Consider the following 16,809-nt stretch of genomic DNA (forward strand, 5'->3'; position numbering starts at 1 on the left):
TTGTTGGCAAGGTCATGTCTCTCCTTTTTAAGACATCACCTTGCCAACAAAGGTCCGTATAGTTAAAGCTATGGTTTTCCCAGTAGTGATGTATGGAAGTGAGAGCGGGACCATAATTAGGCCCCCGAAACAGACTTTGGATATGCCTGCTGCAGAGGAATATTTGAAGTCACTGGAAGAGTCAAAATAGCTTCAGGATTGCTCTCCTGTACTATTTCAGACACGTGGTTTATATACTTAGGTATGTGTTTGCCTTGTAACTTTATGAACATATGATTTATATATATGAGACCTTAGAATTCCTATAGCAGATGCGGGGACAGATGGATGACAAGGCTCCTGCGCCTTTAAGAGTTGCGCAACACCCAGAGCTGTGCATGGCTTTGCCCAAGGAACATCTGCTCATGTGACTGGGCTGCTCAGGGTGCAGGATTGCTTGCCAGCTGGAAAGGTCAGCTGACTGCACAATTGGCTCCAAGCGCAGACTGTGCGGCAGAATTTGGATTTCATTTTATCGGTGTCAGAGGCAGACTGGGAATGGGGGCGGAGAGAGGGGTACGTGAACCTATTTCCCCTCCGGTTTTGGCATTTGGAAGAGTTTCAGAAAAGGGGAAAAGTTTCAGCGTTTTGAGGCTTTTCAGTTTGGAGAAAACACAACTGAGAGGTGAAATAGAATAATAATAAAAGTTAGTATAGCTTTTAAAAGTGCCATGTGAGCGAGATGAATAAACACCCAGCAATAAAAGATAATGGGAGAGGATTTACCCCAGCAAATTATTTGTCAAAATTACAAATACCTAAATACAGATGGTCATTTGCCCTTGCTAGATTCAACGTGCTGCTATCTGCCTTATTGCAGGGCAGATTTGAGGCTAAACCATATGCGGAATGAGTCTGCCCCCCCCCCCCCGAGGCTTGATGGAGGTAGAAACTGTCTCTCATGCCTTGTTACGCTGCCGTTTCTATGGGGATATACGCTCGGTATTTATTACCCCTGATATGCAAAAATCTCCAAATGAATCCGAATTTCAGTGTCTGAAATCCCTGGTAGAGAACAAGGATCCTGAGATCACAGGTCAACGACTAAACAACTACAACAATCCCTCAACAACTTCAGTCCTAAAAAAAGCTCAACAACTTTGGTGTAAAATCATAAAAAAAAGTTCAACGACTGCAATCCTAAAAACAGGTTAATAACTTTCATCAGCCTTTTGGTCTGCCCTCACGGCCCTTCACTTCATCAAATCTGGCCCTCTTTAAAAAAAGTTTGGACACCACTGCAAATGGGGAGGCAAATGTGGAAAGCCTTCCCATTGTCTTTTTGCTCACAAATCCTGTCTCAAAGGTGTATTTAGCATCTTGGCCAGGCTGCCCAGGTAATGCAATCAGTGACCATTATCAGGTATCCTGGGAGGCAGGATTTCTGCTGTAGACCGCCTCCTTCTGTGATGTATGTATGATGTTTTGTGGGGATGGTCTTGGGCTACAGGGTGGGCAGTTTCAAAAGTCTATATAAGGGCTTGCACGCTATTGTTTGGGGTTCCTCTCCTCCCTCCCTGAGTGGGGTGAGCGAGGACCCTCTTGCAACAGTTTAATAAAGATCAGGCTTCCTAGCTGCTTTGCTTCTCAATATTCTCTGGCTGGCCTCTGTTATTTTCTCCTACCGATAGGGAACCCACTTAAGGACTCTGTAGGGGCTCTTGGATAACCCATAAGGGAAAAGGAGAGGTTTTTTTCTATAACACATCCATGCACACTCACACCCCAAATCCCGGCCCCCACATGCCTCTTGATTGCTTCAGTCTGCTTGTTCTGCACAATAATCTCCTGGCTGCTGTGGAGAAGGGCAAGGAGGGGGGAGAGACCCATTTTCAAAGAGTGCGGTCAGACTTCTCACCAGCTTAAGCCTAGGCTGTGCTCTGGTGCTTTTGACTCATCCAAGAGACTCGTAGAAGAAACAGTAGTGCGGTTTCGGCGGCCCCTTACAATTGCAGGCTCCCACAGAGACAGGCAGGACCAAACCCCTCTCCTCAATTTCTTTCGCATGGGCTTGGATTTCAACTTATTTCTCTTCCCCGTGGAGAGACATCCTCTGTACCAATTGCAGACACTGGCCTGTGAGCGCTCCAATTGGAGAACGGCCTTTACCAAAGGTGTCATGGGTTTTGAAGACACTCGAACTCAGGACAAAAGGGAGAAACGTGCCAAGAGGAAGGCACGCGTGACAAATCCTCACTGTGATCAACTCCCTCTTGGAAACCAATGTCCCCACTGTGGAAGGACGTGTGGATCCAGAATTGGCCTCCACAGTCACTTACGGACTCACTGTTAAGACCATGTTTATGGAAGACAATACACACACACACACACATATAAATTTTTATTAGTGTTTTTTTTAACATATCATTTTCAACAGTAATTAAACATACTTTTACATCTTATTCAATTTTTTTGACTTCCATCAGTCCTGTCTGAAAATTTTCCACTCTAATCTCTTAGTATGCATTTCTTGTTTTCCCTGTTACATTTCAAACTCATAACCAATATCTCTGCTTTGTAACACTTTGTATATTTCTCCTTACAAAACTTCTTGTAGTCCAACTAGCGTAATTTGTTGATTACAGTTGCTCTTCAAATAATTCATATACTACTTCCAATCTTCTGTAAATCTCTGGTCCCGCAGGTTTCAAATCCTTCCTGTCATTTTGTCCAATTCTGCGTAGCCCAATAATTTTGTCTGCCATTCTTCTTTTGTCGGAATTTCTTCTTGCTTCCATTTCTGGTCTAACAATACTCTATGGAAGACAGTCTTACTCGGCTATGAGTGATCGCCAAAGAAGAAGAAGACGACACACCAAACATTTATAGCACATCAATGCCCTCCCGCAAAGAATCCTGGAAACTGTGGAGAACCCTTCACAGAGTTACCATTCCTAGCACCACCAACAGACCACCGTTCCCAAGATGTTTGGCATCTAGCAGGCACCAGCAAAGGGGGGGGTCATTGGGGGGAAATCCTCATACCTCGATAATTTTGTTGATTCCACCCCCCTCTCTTTGACTCCCATCTCACTCTCCTCCTCCTCTTCCTTTCCCATTTCTAACCAGAATGCCCCCCACTGGGCCTCGAGTCTCTGAGGGTGAAAGACTTCCAGCTCCGGGCTTCTAGCTACAAGCGAATGGGCCTCGGACCCCATCGTGGGAGACTCAACATACAGGTGAACACGCGCAGCTTGCAGTGCCCTCATCCACCAACAGGAGGAGCAGTTGGGGAAGATCAAGGTGGGCTGGGTGCAGGACTCTGGCTTGTGACATCACTGATCGCAGGAGGGCAGAGTTGCTCCTGTGTTTGGGACAGAGGTGTAGCACGCCCCGGGCGCACAATTTTTGAGCGGGCGCAAACCAGGTGCCCACACACACCTGGTGCTCCTTCCCACCCACCAAGGGCCGTGTCGGCCAGCCGGGCTTCCTCTTGTGCAGGCAGGCAGGAAAAATAAAATAGAATAGAACAGAATTTATTATTTTTACCCCGCCCATCTGGCTGGGCTTCCCCAGCCACTCTGGGCAGCTTCCAACAAAGTATTAAAATACAGTAGTCTGTTAAACATTAAAAGCTTCCCTAAACAGGGCTGCCTTCAGAGGTCTTCTAAAAATCTGGTAGTTGTTCTTCTCTTTGACATCTGGTGGGAGGGCGTTCCACAGGGAGGGTGCCACTACTGAGAAGGCCCTCTGCCTGGTTCCCTGTAACCTGTCTTCTCGCAGCGAGGGAACCGCCAGAAGGCCCTCGGCGCTGGATCTCAGTGTCTGGGCAGAACGATGGGGGTGGAGACACTCCTTCAGGTCTACTGAGCCGAGGCCGTTTAGGGCTTTCAAGGTCAGCACCAACATTTTGAATTGTGCTCAGAACTGTACTGGGAGCCAATGTAGGTCTTTCAAGACTGGTGTTATGTGGTCTCGGCGGCTGCTCCCAGTCATCAGTCTAGCTGCTGCATTCTGGATTAGTTGTAGTTTCCGGGTCACCTTCAAAGGTAGCCTCATGTAGAGTGCATTGCAGTAGTCCAAGCAGGAGACAACCAGAGCATGCACCACTCTGGCAAGACAGTCTGTGGCCAGGTAGGGTCTCAGCCTGTGTACCAAATGGAGCTGGTAAACAGCTGCCCTGGACACAGAATTAGCCTGCGCCTCCATGGACAGCTGTGAGTCCAGAATGACTCCCAGGCTGCGCACCTGGTCCTTCAGGGGCACAGTTACCCCATTCAGGACCAGGGAGTCCTCCACACCCGCCTGCCCCCTGTCCCCCCAAAAGAGGACTTCTGTCTTGTCAACCTCAATCTGTTAGCCGCCATCCATCCTCCAACCGCCTCCAGACACTCACACAGGACCTTCACTGCCTTCACTGGTTCTGATTTGAAAGAGAGGTAGAGCTGGGTATCATCTGCATATTGATGAACACCCAACCCAAACCCCCACCTGATCTCTCCCAGCATGGCTCTGCTTTGCTCCCATGGGGGTGGGGCCACATTGGTAGAGAGGGATGGACTGATGCCCCTTCCTGCCCGGTGCTTGTGCACCCATCCCGGGTGCCAGCAAACAATGCTATGCCACTGTTTTGGGTCCTGCTTCCGAGCTTCCCACGGATCCCTGGTGTTATTTTCCTTAGTGGGTTGTGTGTACTGCAGTTTTGAATAATGCTTTTTATAGGGTCAGAGACACTGGGGATGAGTTTATAGAACCAAGGGGGCGGTGACCTGAGAAAGTTTAGGGACCACTGCCATAGATGATGCCAAACAATTAAACCCCTGTGTTGCAAACAATTATCAGTAACATCCAAGGCAATACGATGACCCGAGTGCTTACATAATTTTATGACCACTGCTCCATAGCATAGACGGGTTTATGAAGCATTTCTGAATCCTTCTGCTGTGCTGAAGAAGAATACTACGAAACAGTTGGTATATCCGGAATCACTGTTCACTACGTCTCTTTGCGGACCACTTTGGCAGTGTTGGACGTCATAAAACAAAGCTTTACGGCTTGTTTTCATCAGATAAGAATCTGACCCATTGCTTCTTTCAGAGACTTGCATAGTCTACAAAGACTTTCAAAAACTTATAAGACTTATATTTATTTGGTTCTATGTTTTCAAGAGAATCCATCAAGAGTGCACATTTTGTGACTTTCAGAGATTTATAAGATTTCTGTTTATTTGGTTTTTCATATTGCTCAATGTTCCGTATAGATTATATAAAGAGTTTATATTGATATTGCGTTGTTGTACTTGGTCATGGTGTTGCCTTGGATATTACTGATAATTGTTTGCAACACAGGAGTTTAATTGTTTGGTTACTTATAGATGATGCCAGGCCAGATGAACCCATGGGATGACTCAGGGTAACCCAGGAATATTGCACCAGTCTAGAGCATCCTGGCTCGCAACACAGTGTGCATTTGCAACATTGCTTGCAAGATTGCAGAGGAACCCGGAGTGCGCCTCTCAGTTCCAGTGGTGCCACTAAATGTGTTGTTGCAATTGTATGGCTGGCCTCTGTCACACATACACCCTCCCTGCCAATGCAGCTACCAGAACCCAATCTCTGCTCTCAGCAAACGACTCCTTTGTGTCCTGCATCCTCAGCCAAAACCCCAGCTCCTCTCTGCTTTCCTCTGCTCTAGTCCGGCATCAACGATGGCGATTTCTATGACGGCGGCTGGTGCGCTGGGCATGAAAACAAGAACCAATGGCTGGAGGTGGATGCCCGGCAGCCGACCCGTTTCACCGGGGTCATCACACAAGGCCTGAACTCCATTTGGACGTAAGCCCCGGGATGTTTCCCCATGAGCGAATGTGGACCATGGGCTGAAAGGGATTCCTAGGGGTTCATTAGATTTCCCAGCCCCTAATTGATTTACCTTTGTGCATTCGCCTGTTCAGTCTGCTTTTCTTCCACCAGATATGACTGGGTGACGTCATATAAGATCCAGTTCAGCAACGACACTCACAGCTGGCAGCCGTGCATGAATGGGAGTGAGGAGATGGTGAGTCCACTCGGGTCCTCAGGGGTCCTGGATGAGATGCCAGGCTCTCCGATTGCCTGGGCCTAGAATCCCTGGTTCTCTCTGATTGGCTGGACTTGGTGATGCCAGGCTCTCTAATTGGCTGGATTTCGGGTGCCGGGGTCTCTGGTTGGCTGGACTTGGGGTGCCAGGCTGTCCAGTTGGCTGGACTTTGGGTGCCGGGCTCTTCGATTGGCTGGACTTACGATGCCAGTTTCTCTGGTATCAGTTGAGTATCCAAGAGTTGGGGTGCCACCACAAAGAAGACCTGGCTCTCAGCCAGCCACCATCACCCACTTTAACTGCAAAGAGCAGTGAGCAGCCAAAGAATGGGCTTTATAGTTTACAACCCTCATAAATCGGCAGACTGGCCTAGGAGCAGGCAGCTTTGAGAAAACCTAAATCCCAAGCCAGAAAAGCTGTGAGTCTGAATCAGTAGATTAATCAACTCAAAAGCTTTGGTTGATTAAATTGGTGGGGCTCTGAGTTAAGGATCTGCTTGCTTGCTATCTTAGTTCTTGTTTGTTGTTTCAATAGTACAGCATGAGACTCTTAAAGTCGTGGGTTCAAGTCCCAAGTTGGACAAGAGTCCCACATTGCAGCGGATTGGACTAGATGACCCTCATGGTTGCTTCCAGTTCTATGTCTTTTCTTTCTAACCAAGATGCCCTCAGGGCACTGCCTGAACTTTGTCAAGCTTTCCTTGGAGGTCATAGGGGATAGAAACTCCTTTTCTTCTTCTTATAATTGCAGTGGGAGCTGCGATTCTCAGAATCCCTTAACCTGTCCAAACTCTGGCACTTCTTCCGCAAGGCTGGCAGTGCACACATCGCCGTGTACACATAACCTGAAGTGTTCCATGTGGCCTTTTCAGCATTAAGAGCTACCCTCCGTCCTTAAGAAGCAAATGAACAATAGTTTGACTGAGCTGGGTCTTGGCACCAGGGCAGCCGCAGAGATCCAAACCTGGGTCTTGTGCCAGGAGGATGTGCCAAGCCAACCAAAGGGAAATCAAGGGCCTCTATGCCCTTTTGCCAAAGGAAACCAGGGGCCTCACTGCCTCCATTTAGGGAGGGAGCAGTAGCTCAGTGGCAGAACAACTGCTTGGCATGCAGAACATCTCAAGTTCATTCCTCACTGGCATCTTGGCAGGAGAGAGTCCTGCCTGAAATCTTGGAGAGCTGCAGCCAGTCAGTATAGGAAATGCTGAATTACAGGAAATGAAGCCCTGGAAATGTGCAGGAGCACCTCCCCTTGCATGCACAAGGTCCCGGGTTCAAGATACGATCACGCATTGCTGCTTTCCCTGACGTGGTGCCCTCCAGCTGTGTTGAACTACAAAGCTTTTTCCAGAGAACCAGACTTGTTGCTTAATTTCTAGGGGTCCCAGTCGGACCACAGGCTTAGCATGAGTCCACAGTGTGATGCAGCAACAAAAAAAGCTAATGCTATTCTAGGTTGCATCAACAGAAGTCTGGAACAAAAGTCTGGAAACCAAGCCTTATGAGGAACGGTTGAAGGACCTGGGTATGTTTAACCTGGAAAATAATAATAATAATAATAATAATAATAATTATTTATACCCCGCCCTCCCCGTCCAGAGCCGGGCTCAGGGCAGCTAACACCAATAAAATCAAAGTAAAAACATAATGGGGGGGATAGAGGAGGGGAGCCAATTTAAAATACAGGTTAAAATGCAATTTAAAATGAAGCCTCATTTTAAAGTAGCTGATAAATCAAGACATAAGGGGAGGGAAACATAAGGGTCAGACCGAGTCCAAACCAAAGGCCAGGTGGAACAGCTCTGTCTTGCAGGCCCTGCAGAAAGATGTCAAGTCCCGCAGGGCCCTGGTCTCTTGTGACAGAGCATTCTATCAAGTCGGGGCCAGTACTGAAAAGGCCCTGGCCCTAATTGAGACCAACCTAACCACCTTGCCACTTGGGACCTCCAAAGTGTTGTCTTTTGTGGACCTTAAGGTCCTCCGCAGGGCATACCGGGAGGCGGTCCCGTAGGTACAGGGTCCTAGGCCGCATAGGGCTTTAAAGGTCAAAACCAGGACCTTAAACCTGACCCTTTACTCCACCGGGAGCCAGTGAAAAGAGGAGATATGAGAGGCATCATCAAATATCTGAAGGGCTGTCATATGGAAGATGGAGCAAGTTTGTTTTCTCCTGCCCTGGAGGGTAGGACTCGAACCCATGGCTTCAAGTTACAAGGAAGGAGATTCCAACTAGAGATCAGGAAGAGCTTTCTGACCGTAAGAGCTGTCCAGACTCTCCTTCCTTGGAGGCTTTTAAGCAAAGGTTGGGTGGCCATCTGTCAGGGATGCTTGAGTTTCCCGCATTGCAGGGGGTTGGACTAGATGACCCTCAGGGTCCCTTCCAACTATGCTATGATTCTATTTTGCTGGATGGGTAGCCTCAAAATGACTCCCTCTCTCTCACCCGCTCCAGGTCTTTGCCGGAAACAAGGACCCCGAGACGCCAGTCCTCGGCCTCTTCCCCACTTCAGTGGTGGCCCGATACATACGCATCAACCCCCAAACGTGGTTCGAGAATGGGACCATCTGCCTGAGGCTGGAGGTCCTGGGTTGCGTAGTGCCAGGTGAGGGTCCTGTGTTCGAATCTTGTGGGCATTCCTGGCTCCAGGCTTGGAGCCGGACCTCAGTTTTCGGACTGAATGATGGGGGTGGAGACAGTGGCGTAGCGTGGGGGGTGCAGGGGGGTCGGCGGCACCGGGCGCAACATCGGGGGGGGCGCGCTCGCACTTGCAGCTCTCTGCCCCTACCTGGCTCACGGGTTAGGGGGCGCAAATTACTTGCCTTGCCCCAGGTGCTGACAACCCACGCTACGCCACTGGGTGGAGACGCTCCTTCAGGTATACTAGCCCGAGGCCATTTAGGGCTTTAAAAGTCAGCACTTTGAATTGTGCTCGGAAACGTACTGGGAGCCAATGTAGGTCTTTCAGGACCAGTGTTTTATGGTCTTGGCGGCCGCCCCCAGTCACCAGTCTAGCTGCCGTTTTCTGGATTAAAGGTAAAGGTAAAGGTACCCCTGCCCAAACGGGCCAGTCTTGACAGACTCTGGGGTTTGTGCGCCCATCTCACATCTATAGGCCGGGGGCCAGCGCTGTCCGGAGACACTTCCGGGTCACGTGGCCAGCGTGACAAAGCTGCATCTGGCGAGCCAGCGCAGCACACGGAACGCCGTTTACCTTCCCGCTGGTAAGCGGTACCTATTTATCTACTTGCACCCGGGGGTGCTTTCGAACTGCTAGGTTGGCAGGCGCTGGGACCGAGCAGCGGGAGCGCACCCTGCCGCGGGAATTCGAACCGCCGACCTTTCGATCGGCAAGCCCTAGGCGCTGAGGCTTTTACCCACAGCGCCACCCGCGTCCCAGCCGTTTTCTGGATTAGATGGCTTTAAAAGAGAAGTAGAGAAATTCACAGAGGAGAGGGCTATCAAAGGCTGCTAGCCATAGTAACTACAGTGGTACCTCGGGTTACATACGCTTCAGGTTACAGACTCCGCTAACCCAGAAATAGTACCTCGGGTTAATAACTTTGCTTCAGGATGAGAACAGAAATCGTGCTCTGGTGGCGCAGCAGCAGCGGGAGGCCCCATTAGCTAAAGTGGTGCTTCAGGTTAAGAACAGTTTCAGGTTAACGTGCCCAAGGATTAAGGCTTTCTGGGAGATGATATTTAATGAATTGAAAAAGGTATTTAAATATACCTTCTTGAAGAAACCAGAGGCCTTTCTCCTGAGCATAGTCAGCCAATCGGTGTTAAAGAAGGACAGAACTTTCTTTATGTATGCTACAACAGCAGCAAGAATACTTATTGCAAAGTATTGGAAGACACAAGACTTACCCACTCTGGAAGAATGGCAGATGAAAGTGATGGACTACATGGAATTGGCGGAAATGACTGGCAGAATCCGAGACCAGGGAGAAGAGTCGGTGGAAGAAGATTGGAGGAAATTTAAAGACTATTTACAAAAATATTGCAAAATTAAGGAATGTTAGAATGATGTTGGATTGAAGTTAAGTGGTTTCTAGCTGTAATGGTTTAAAAGAATATGGAAAAATTGGATTTTTAATAGGTAAAAATTTAATGTTATATTATATTAAGATTAAAGATCAGGATAATAAGGAGGGAAAGGAATTGCTGAACTAATAAATTGAACTGGAATACAAAAAAGGGAGGTATGAGGAGGTCCGGGAAACAAGTAAATGAAAGATAAGTGATGTAAAGATGGAATTATTTTTAACTTTTTTATTTCCTATTTTTTCTTTTTTCTTTTTCATTATGTAATATTGTGAAAACATAGAAAAAAAGAACAGTTTCAGGTTAAGAACGGACCTCTGGAACGAATTAAGTTCTTAAGTACCACTGTACGCTGTGCCCTCCACAGCTGGAGGCAGCAGCATTTGAATCATTCTTATGGGTTTCCACAGGCATCTTGCTGGCCACTGTGAGGACAGGACGCTGGACTGGATGGGATGTTAGCTTGATCCTCTTCTTACATCCTTATGGTGCCCAGAGCAAGAGGAGAAGTGAACAGAGGTTGCAGAGCTAAAGATAGCTCATTGATTGCTTTGCATGTTTGTTTAGGAAAAGCAAGTGAGGATTGCCTCGAAAAGCAAAGGCAACCAATTTCCCCCCCTATGTCCTGGGACCTGGCTACGTCTGTATTGGTTGGTTGGGGCCGAGTTGCTCACTTTACCAAAAAGTGATTCCTTCCTTTCTCCCATTCAACCAACCGCTCTAGTTGCCCCTTCCCTGTTGCCAAAACAGCTGGGCAGCCAGTGAAATGTGTTACCCGAAGCTTTGTCATCCTCCTCCCTCTTGTCTTTCCAGACCCCAACAACATCTACTTGTGGGACGCGGCACCTGTGACCACAGACAAATTGGACTTCAGGCACCACAACTACAAGGACATGAGGAAGGTGGGTTGCAAGACGCAGAGAAAGAAACATCTCTAGGGCTGTGAAAAGCTTGCAGTGCACTCTGTGTGGGGCTTCCCATGTACTACTACTACTACTACTACTACTACTACTAATAATAATAATAATAATAATAATAATTTATTATTTATACCCCGCCCATCTGGCTGGGCTTCCCCAGCCGCTCTGGGCGGCTTCCAAAAAATATTAAAATACTGTAATACATCGAACATTAAAAGCTTCCCTAAACAGGGCTGCCTTCAGATGTCTTCTAAAAGTCTGGTAGTTGTTGTTCTCTTTGACATCTGTTGGGAGGGCATTCCACAGGATGGGTGCCACTACCAAGAAGGCCCTCTGCCTGGTTCCCTGTAACTTGATCTGGAAGCTACAACCCAATCACTTGTCTGACCAGGGGCCTAACTTTTAGTAGGTACCTGTATAAAGGTAGGTATTATTATCATTATAATTATGGTTTTTTATATATATTAGTTTTTTAACATATATATTATTATATATATTAGTTTTTTAACATATTGCTTTCAACAGTAATTAAACATACTTTTTCATCTTATTCAGTTTTTTTTTACTTCCATCAATCCTGTCTGAAAATTTTCCAATCTAATCTCTTAGGATACATTACTTATTTTCCCTATTACATTTCAAACTCATAACCAATATCTCTATCTTTGCCTACTTTGTAACACTTCATATATTTCTCCTTACAAAACTTCTTGTAGTCCTACGAGTGTAATTTGTTGATTACAGTTGCTCTTTAAATAATTCATATACTTCTTCCAATCTTCTGTAAATCTCTGGTTCCTCAGGCTTCGAATCCTTCCTGTCATTTTGTCCAATTCTGCGTAGTCCATTAATTTCGTCTGTCATTCTTCTTTCATCGGGATTTCTTCTTGTTTCCATTTCTGGGCTAACAATACTTTTGCCGTATTACCATTATAATTATGCACCCCCTTGGATTGGTGCCCTGTTCGGGGTAATTGCCTGCCCCATCCTAAATCCAGCGCCATTGCAATCTGTTACAGTATGTGGAATGGGTGTGGGCCATTGTGGGCGCCATTTTGCCCTTTGCCTCAGGCAGCAAAATGTCTTGGGCCTGCCTTGATGATGGCGACCAGAACTGGGAGAATGACATGTGAAATTTCCCCCCGCACAGCTGATGAAGAAGGTGAACGACGCCTGTCCCAACATCACCCGGGTATACAGCATTGGGAAGAGCTACCTGGGACTGAAAATGTACGTCATGGAGATTTCCGACAACCCTGGACAGCATGAAGTTGGTGAGTGAAGGAGCTAAGCCTCATCCAAGCCAATTTCATAACAGCTTGGAATGACTCTGGGTTCAGACAAGCCTTTGCAAGCATCCTGATCTGCCACTCTTACCTGACTTGTCTGCTACTTCAAGGCAGTGGTTTAGCTTGGGGTGCTGCTGGAGCGATGGCCCAGGGCGCATTTATCGGGGGGCACCAGCTGCGTAGCATGAGGAGGACATAACAGGCATACACCCTTCAAATTTATTATTTACACCCCGCCCCGCCCATCTGGCTGTGTTTCCACAGCCACTCTGGGTGGCTTCCAACAGAGTATTAAAATACAATAGTCAATCAAACATTAAGAATTAAAAATTGATGCTTTTGAATTATGGTGTTGGAGGAGACTCTTGAGAGTCCCATGGACTGCAAGAAGATCAAACCTCTCCATTCTGAAGGAAATCAGCCCTGAGTGCTCACTGGAAGGACAGATCCTGAAGCTGAGGCTCCAAGACTTTGGCCACCTCATGAGAAGAAAAGACTCCCTGGAAAAGACCCTGATGTTGGGAAAGATGGAGGGCACAAGGAGAAGGGGATGACAGAGGATGAGGTGGTTGGACAGTGTTCTCGAAACTACTAGCATGAGTTTGACCAAACTGTGGGAGGCAGTGGAAGACAGGAGTGCCTGGCGTGCTCTGGTCCAGGGGGTCACGAAGAGTTGGACACGACTAAACAACAAGAACATTAAACATTAAAAGCTTCCCTAAACAGGGCTGCCTTCAGATGTCTTCTAAAAGTCTGGTAGTTGTTGTTCTCTTTGACATCTGGTGGGAGGGCATTCCACAGGGCAGGTGCCACCACCGAGAAGGCCCTCTGCCTGGTTCCCTGTAACTTGGCTTCTCGCAGTGAGGGAACCGCCAGAAGGCCCTCGGAGCTGGACCTCAGATAGCAAACCTGTGTGGCTTGCAGATCACTAGCTCTGTGCAGATTATTCATTAACCACCTTCTCCCAATGCCTCACTTTCTCAAAACAATGTCCAACATCAAAGAAGGTACTCATCACTATCCCTTCCAACAGATTAGGACGTTAGAGGCTGTTCTGATGCCGTCAAAGAGCTTAATAAAAGATAGGGGAAAGGAAGGATAACCATGTCAGATCACTAACACCACAAAATACAAATATCTTCCAGAAAGATTTCATACCTTGGGTTACAGATGCTTCAGGTTGTGTTTTTTCGGGTTACGGACCCGCCGAAACCCGGAAGTACCGGAACGGGTTACTTCCAGGTTTCGGTGGTGCGCATGCACAGAAGCGCCAAATCGTAACCCACGCGTGCCGCTGCAGGTTGTGAACACTGCAGGTTGAGAACATGCATCACAAATGGATCATGTTCGCAACCTGAGCGTCCACTGTACCTCCTCGGGGCGCACTTCCAGCCCATTGTGCAGGGTGGCATGAGGCGGACACAACAGCCGTGCACCCTTCGATCCCAACCTTTTGAATACCCTTTTTCAAACTTTAATAAAATCTAGGGGGGTGGAGAAAAGCTCTTCTCGATTTAGTATACCCTTCCTGAAAGGGTGGCGTAGCGTGGGTTGTCAGCACCCGGGGCAAGGCAAGTAATTTGCGCCCCCTAACCCGTGGATTTGCGCCCCCTAACCCTAACCCCCAGATGTTGCGCCCAGTGCGGCCGGCACCCCCTGCACCCCCCACGCTACGCCACTGCCATCACGACCTGCTCTCTTCTGATTTCAATATCCCCTTCCGGAAAGCCTTCTTGACATGCTCTCTTGCGCTCTTCTCCAGGGGAGCCAGAGTTCCGCTACGTCGCTGGCATGCACGGCAACGAGGCTCTGGGGCGGGAGCTGCTGCTCAACCTGATGGAATACCTCTGCCACGAGTACAAGCAGGGCAACCCTCGCATCGTACGCCTGGTCACGGAGACCCGAATCCACCTGCTGCCCTCCATGAACCCGGATGGCTACGAGACGGCCTACAAACTGGTGGGTGGAGCAGAGAAGCTGGCGCAGGGATGTTGGCAGGAGAGTGCAAGAAAATGCTATGGTCAACCTATGGGCGCGGCATGATGTGCCTCTCTCAGTCAGCTTGACCTCTGGGTCTCTGCGCTGGAGCTACAAGGGCATCTGGGATGTCACGTGCGGGGCAGTTTAAAACCTGGCTAAGACGGAAGGTGGGACGCAGGTGGAGCTGTGGGTTAAACCACAGAGCCTAAGACTTGCCGATCAGAAGGTCGGTGGTTCGAATCCCCACAACAGGGTGAGCTCCCGTTGCTCTGTCCCTGCTCCCACCAACCTAGCAGTTCAAAAGCACATCAAAGTGCAAGTAGATAAATAGGTGCAAGTAGTTAAGTAGCTACCGCTCCGGTGGGAAGGTTACCTTCCTGCCGCAGCGGTACCTATTTATCTACTTGCACTGGCGTGCTTTCGAACGGCTAGGTTGGCAGGAGCAGGGACAGAGCAACGGGAGCTCACCCCGTTACAGGGATTCGAACCGCCGACCTTCTGATCGGCAAGCCCAGGAGGCTCGGTGTGCCAGTGTAGTGTAGTGGTTAAGAGCGGTAGGCTCGTAATCTGGGGAACCGGGTTCGCGTCTCCGCTCCTCCACATGCAGCTGCTGGGTGACCTTGGGCCAGTCACACTTCTTTGAAGTCTCTCAGCCCCACTCACCTCACAGAGTGTTTGTTGTGGGGGAGGAAGGGAAAAGGAGATTGTTAGCCGCTTTGAGACTCCCTAGGGTAGTGATAAAGCGGGATATCAAATCCAAACTCTTCTTCTTGTTGTTGTCTTCCATAAACACAGTTTTAACAATGAGTCTGTAAGTGACTGTGGAGGCCAATTCTGGATCCACACATCCTTCCACAGTGGGGATGTAGGTTTCCGGGTGGGAGTTGATCACGGTGTGGATTTGCCAAGCATGCTTTCCTCTTACCATGTTTCTCCCTTGCATCCCGAGTTCAAGTGTCTTCAAAGCCCAGTTGGTAGAGCATGAGACCCTTAATCTCAGGTCGTGGGTTCGAGACTCATGTTCGACCCCCATTTCAGGGGGTTGGACTAGATGACTCTAATGGTCCCTTCCAACTCTACAATTCTATCATTCTATGTTTCGTATCCCTAAAGCTGAGTAGAGAAGGCAGAAAGGGGTTATCATGCAAAGCCATGCCCTGATGTTCTTCCCTTCCTTCTGCATAGGGCTCTGAGCTCTCCGGTTGGGCGATGGGCCGGTGGACATACGAAGGCTTCGACCTCAACCACAACTTTGCTGACCTCAACACGGCCCTGTGGGATGCAGAGGACAACGAGATGGTGCCACACAAGTTCCCCAACCACTACATCCCCATCCCAGAATATTACACTTTCCCCAATGCCACGGTGAGCCTCATCACAGATCTGCCCCCATCCCTCTGACCCCCGGGTATGGGCAGATGAGTCCTGGTTGGTGTCATATTTAAGGCCAGCACAGCTCACATCTGCCCCACATCAGCCTGCATGCCTTCTCCAAGCCTTCAGCGGCAGCAGTGATGTCCTCTCAGGGCCAACTCAAGAGATTTCATTGCCAGAGGTGAAGGGCACGATGGCGTCTTCTCACATACAGAAATTGAAATATTGAAATACTTTATTGTCACTTGTACAACTTGTATACAGTGAGATTACACGATCACCCCCACTCAGCTCTCTTAGTCTTAATTCCCCTTGTTTACTGACACACACACACCAAACCCAAAAGTCAGTTGCCCTGTTGTTATATTTACATTCAGCGGCCTAACAGCCCACGGATAGAAGCTGTTCTTTACCCTGTTGGTGCGACTAATTATGCTTCTATATCTTCTGCCCAAGGGCAGGAGATCAAGAAAGTGCCGGCCAGGGTGTGAATCATCCCTGAGAATTTTCCTCACTCTCCTGAGGCAACGTTCTTCCGCTATTTCATCCAGTGGATTCACGGGACAGCCCATAATATCTTGTGCTGTATTCACCACCCTCTGTAGGAACTTCCTATCTGCTCGAAATGACGTCACGTGCATGAGTGGAAGCGGCAAAACGCGACCCGCGCACGCACAGATGCGTATTACATTCTACTCAGGATGCGAATGGGGCTCCGGAACAGATCCCATTCGCATCCAGATGTACCACTGTACGTTTGACAACCAAGGTTCCACTGTACGAACCACTGGAAGACTTGCCAGAGAGAATTATTCTGAATCCTTTGGAGTCTGTGGATAACATAACCCTCCATGGTCTTCTGAAAGAGTTCATTAATTTCATTGTATTCTTCAGCAGAAAAGCAAAGGGGGTATAGGGCACTCCTGTCTCCATCTCCTCCCTGCACTTCAGCATCTGCCGCCCGAGGCAGCTGCTTCACTCTGCCTCATAATAGGGCCATCCTTGCACCGCTCCTCAGGCATCCCACACGCACCCCGGCAGGAAACCCCATCGTGCACAAGCAGCATCGGTGCGATTGCAAACACCATGCCTGAATCCCCGTGACCGGGCTGCCTGTAACCAGGGACGTACAGCAGATGCTCGGG

General features: G+C 48.6%; 1 protein-coding gene across 1 annotated transcript in view; it reads left to right on the forward strand.

Annotated features, from left to right (window-relative positions):
* Positions 1–16,809, forward strand: part of CPXM1 (carboxypeptidase X, M14 family member 1) — a 36,118-nt gene that overhangs the window by 10,133 nt on the left and 9,176 nt on the right. Inside the window, exons 3-10 of the mRNA XM_082236414.1 lie at positions 3,109–3,218; positions 5,674–5,813; positions 5,952–6,036; positions 8,509–8,659; positions 10,915–11,003; positions 12,172–12,295; positions 14,073–14,269; positions 15,476–15,655. Of these exons, the coding sequence (XP_082092540.1) occupies positions 3,109–3,218; positions 5,674–5,813; positions 5,952–6,036; positions 8,509–8,659; positions 10,915–11,003; positions 12,172–12,295; positions 14,073–14,269; positions 15,476–15,655 (1,076 nt within the window). The remainder of the gene's footprint in view (positions 1–3,108; positions 3,219–5,673; positions 5,814–5,951; positions 6,037–8,508; positions 8,660–10,914; positions 11,004–12,171; positions 12,296–14,072; positions 14,270–15,475; positions 15,656–16,809) is intronic.

Source organism: Podarcis vaucheri, assembly GCF_965113315.1.
Source record: "Podarcis vaucheri genome assembly, chromosome: 9".
Classification (NCBI taxonomy): Eukaryota; Metazoa; Chordata; class Lepidosauria; order Squamata; family Lacertidae; genus Podarcis; species Podarcis vaucheri.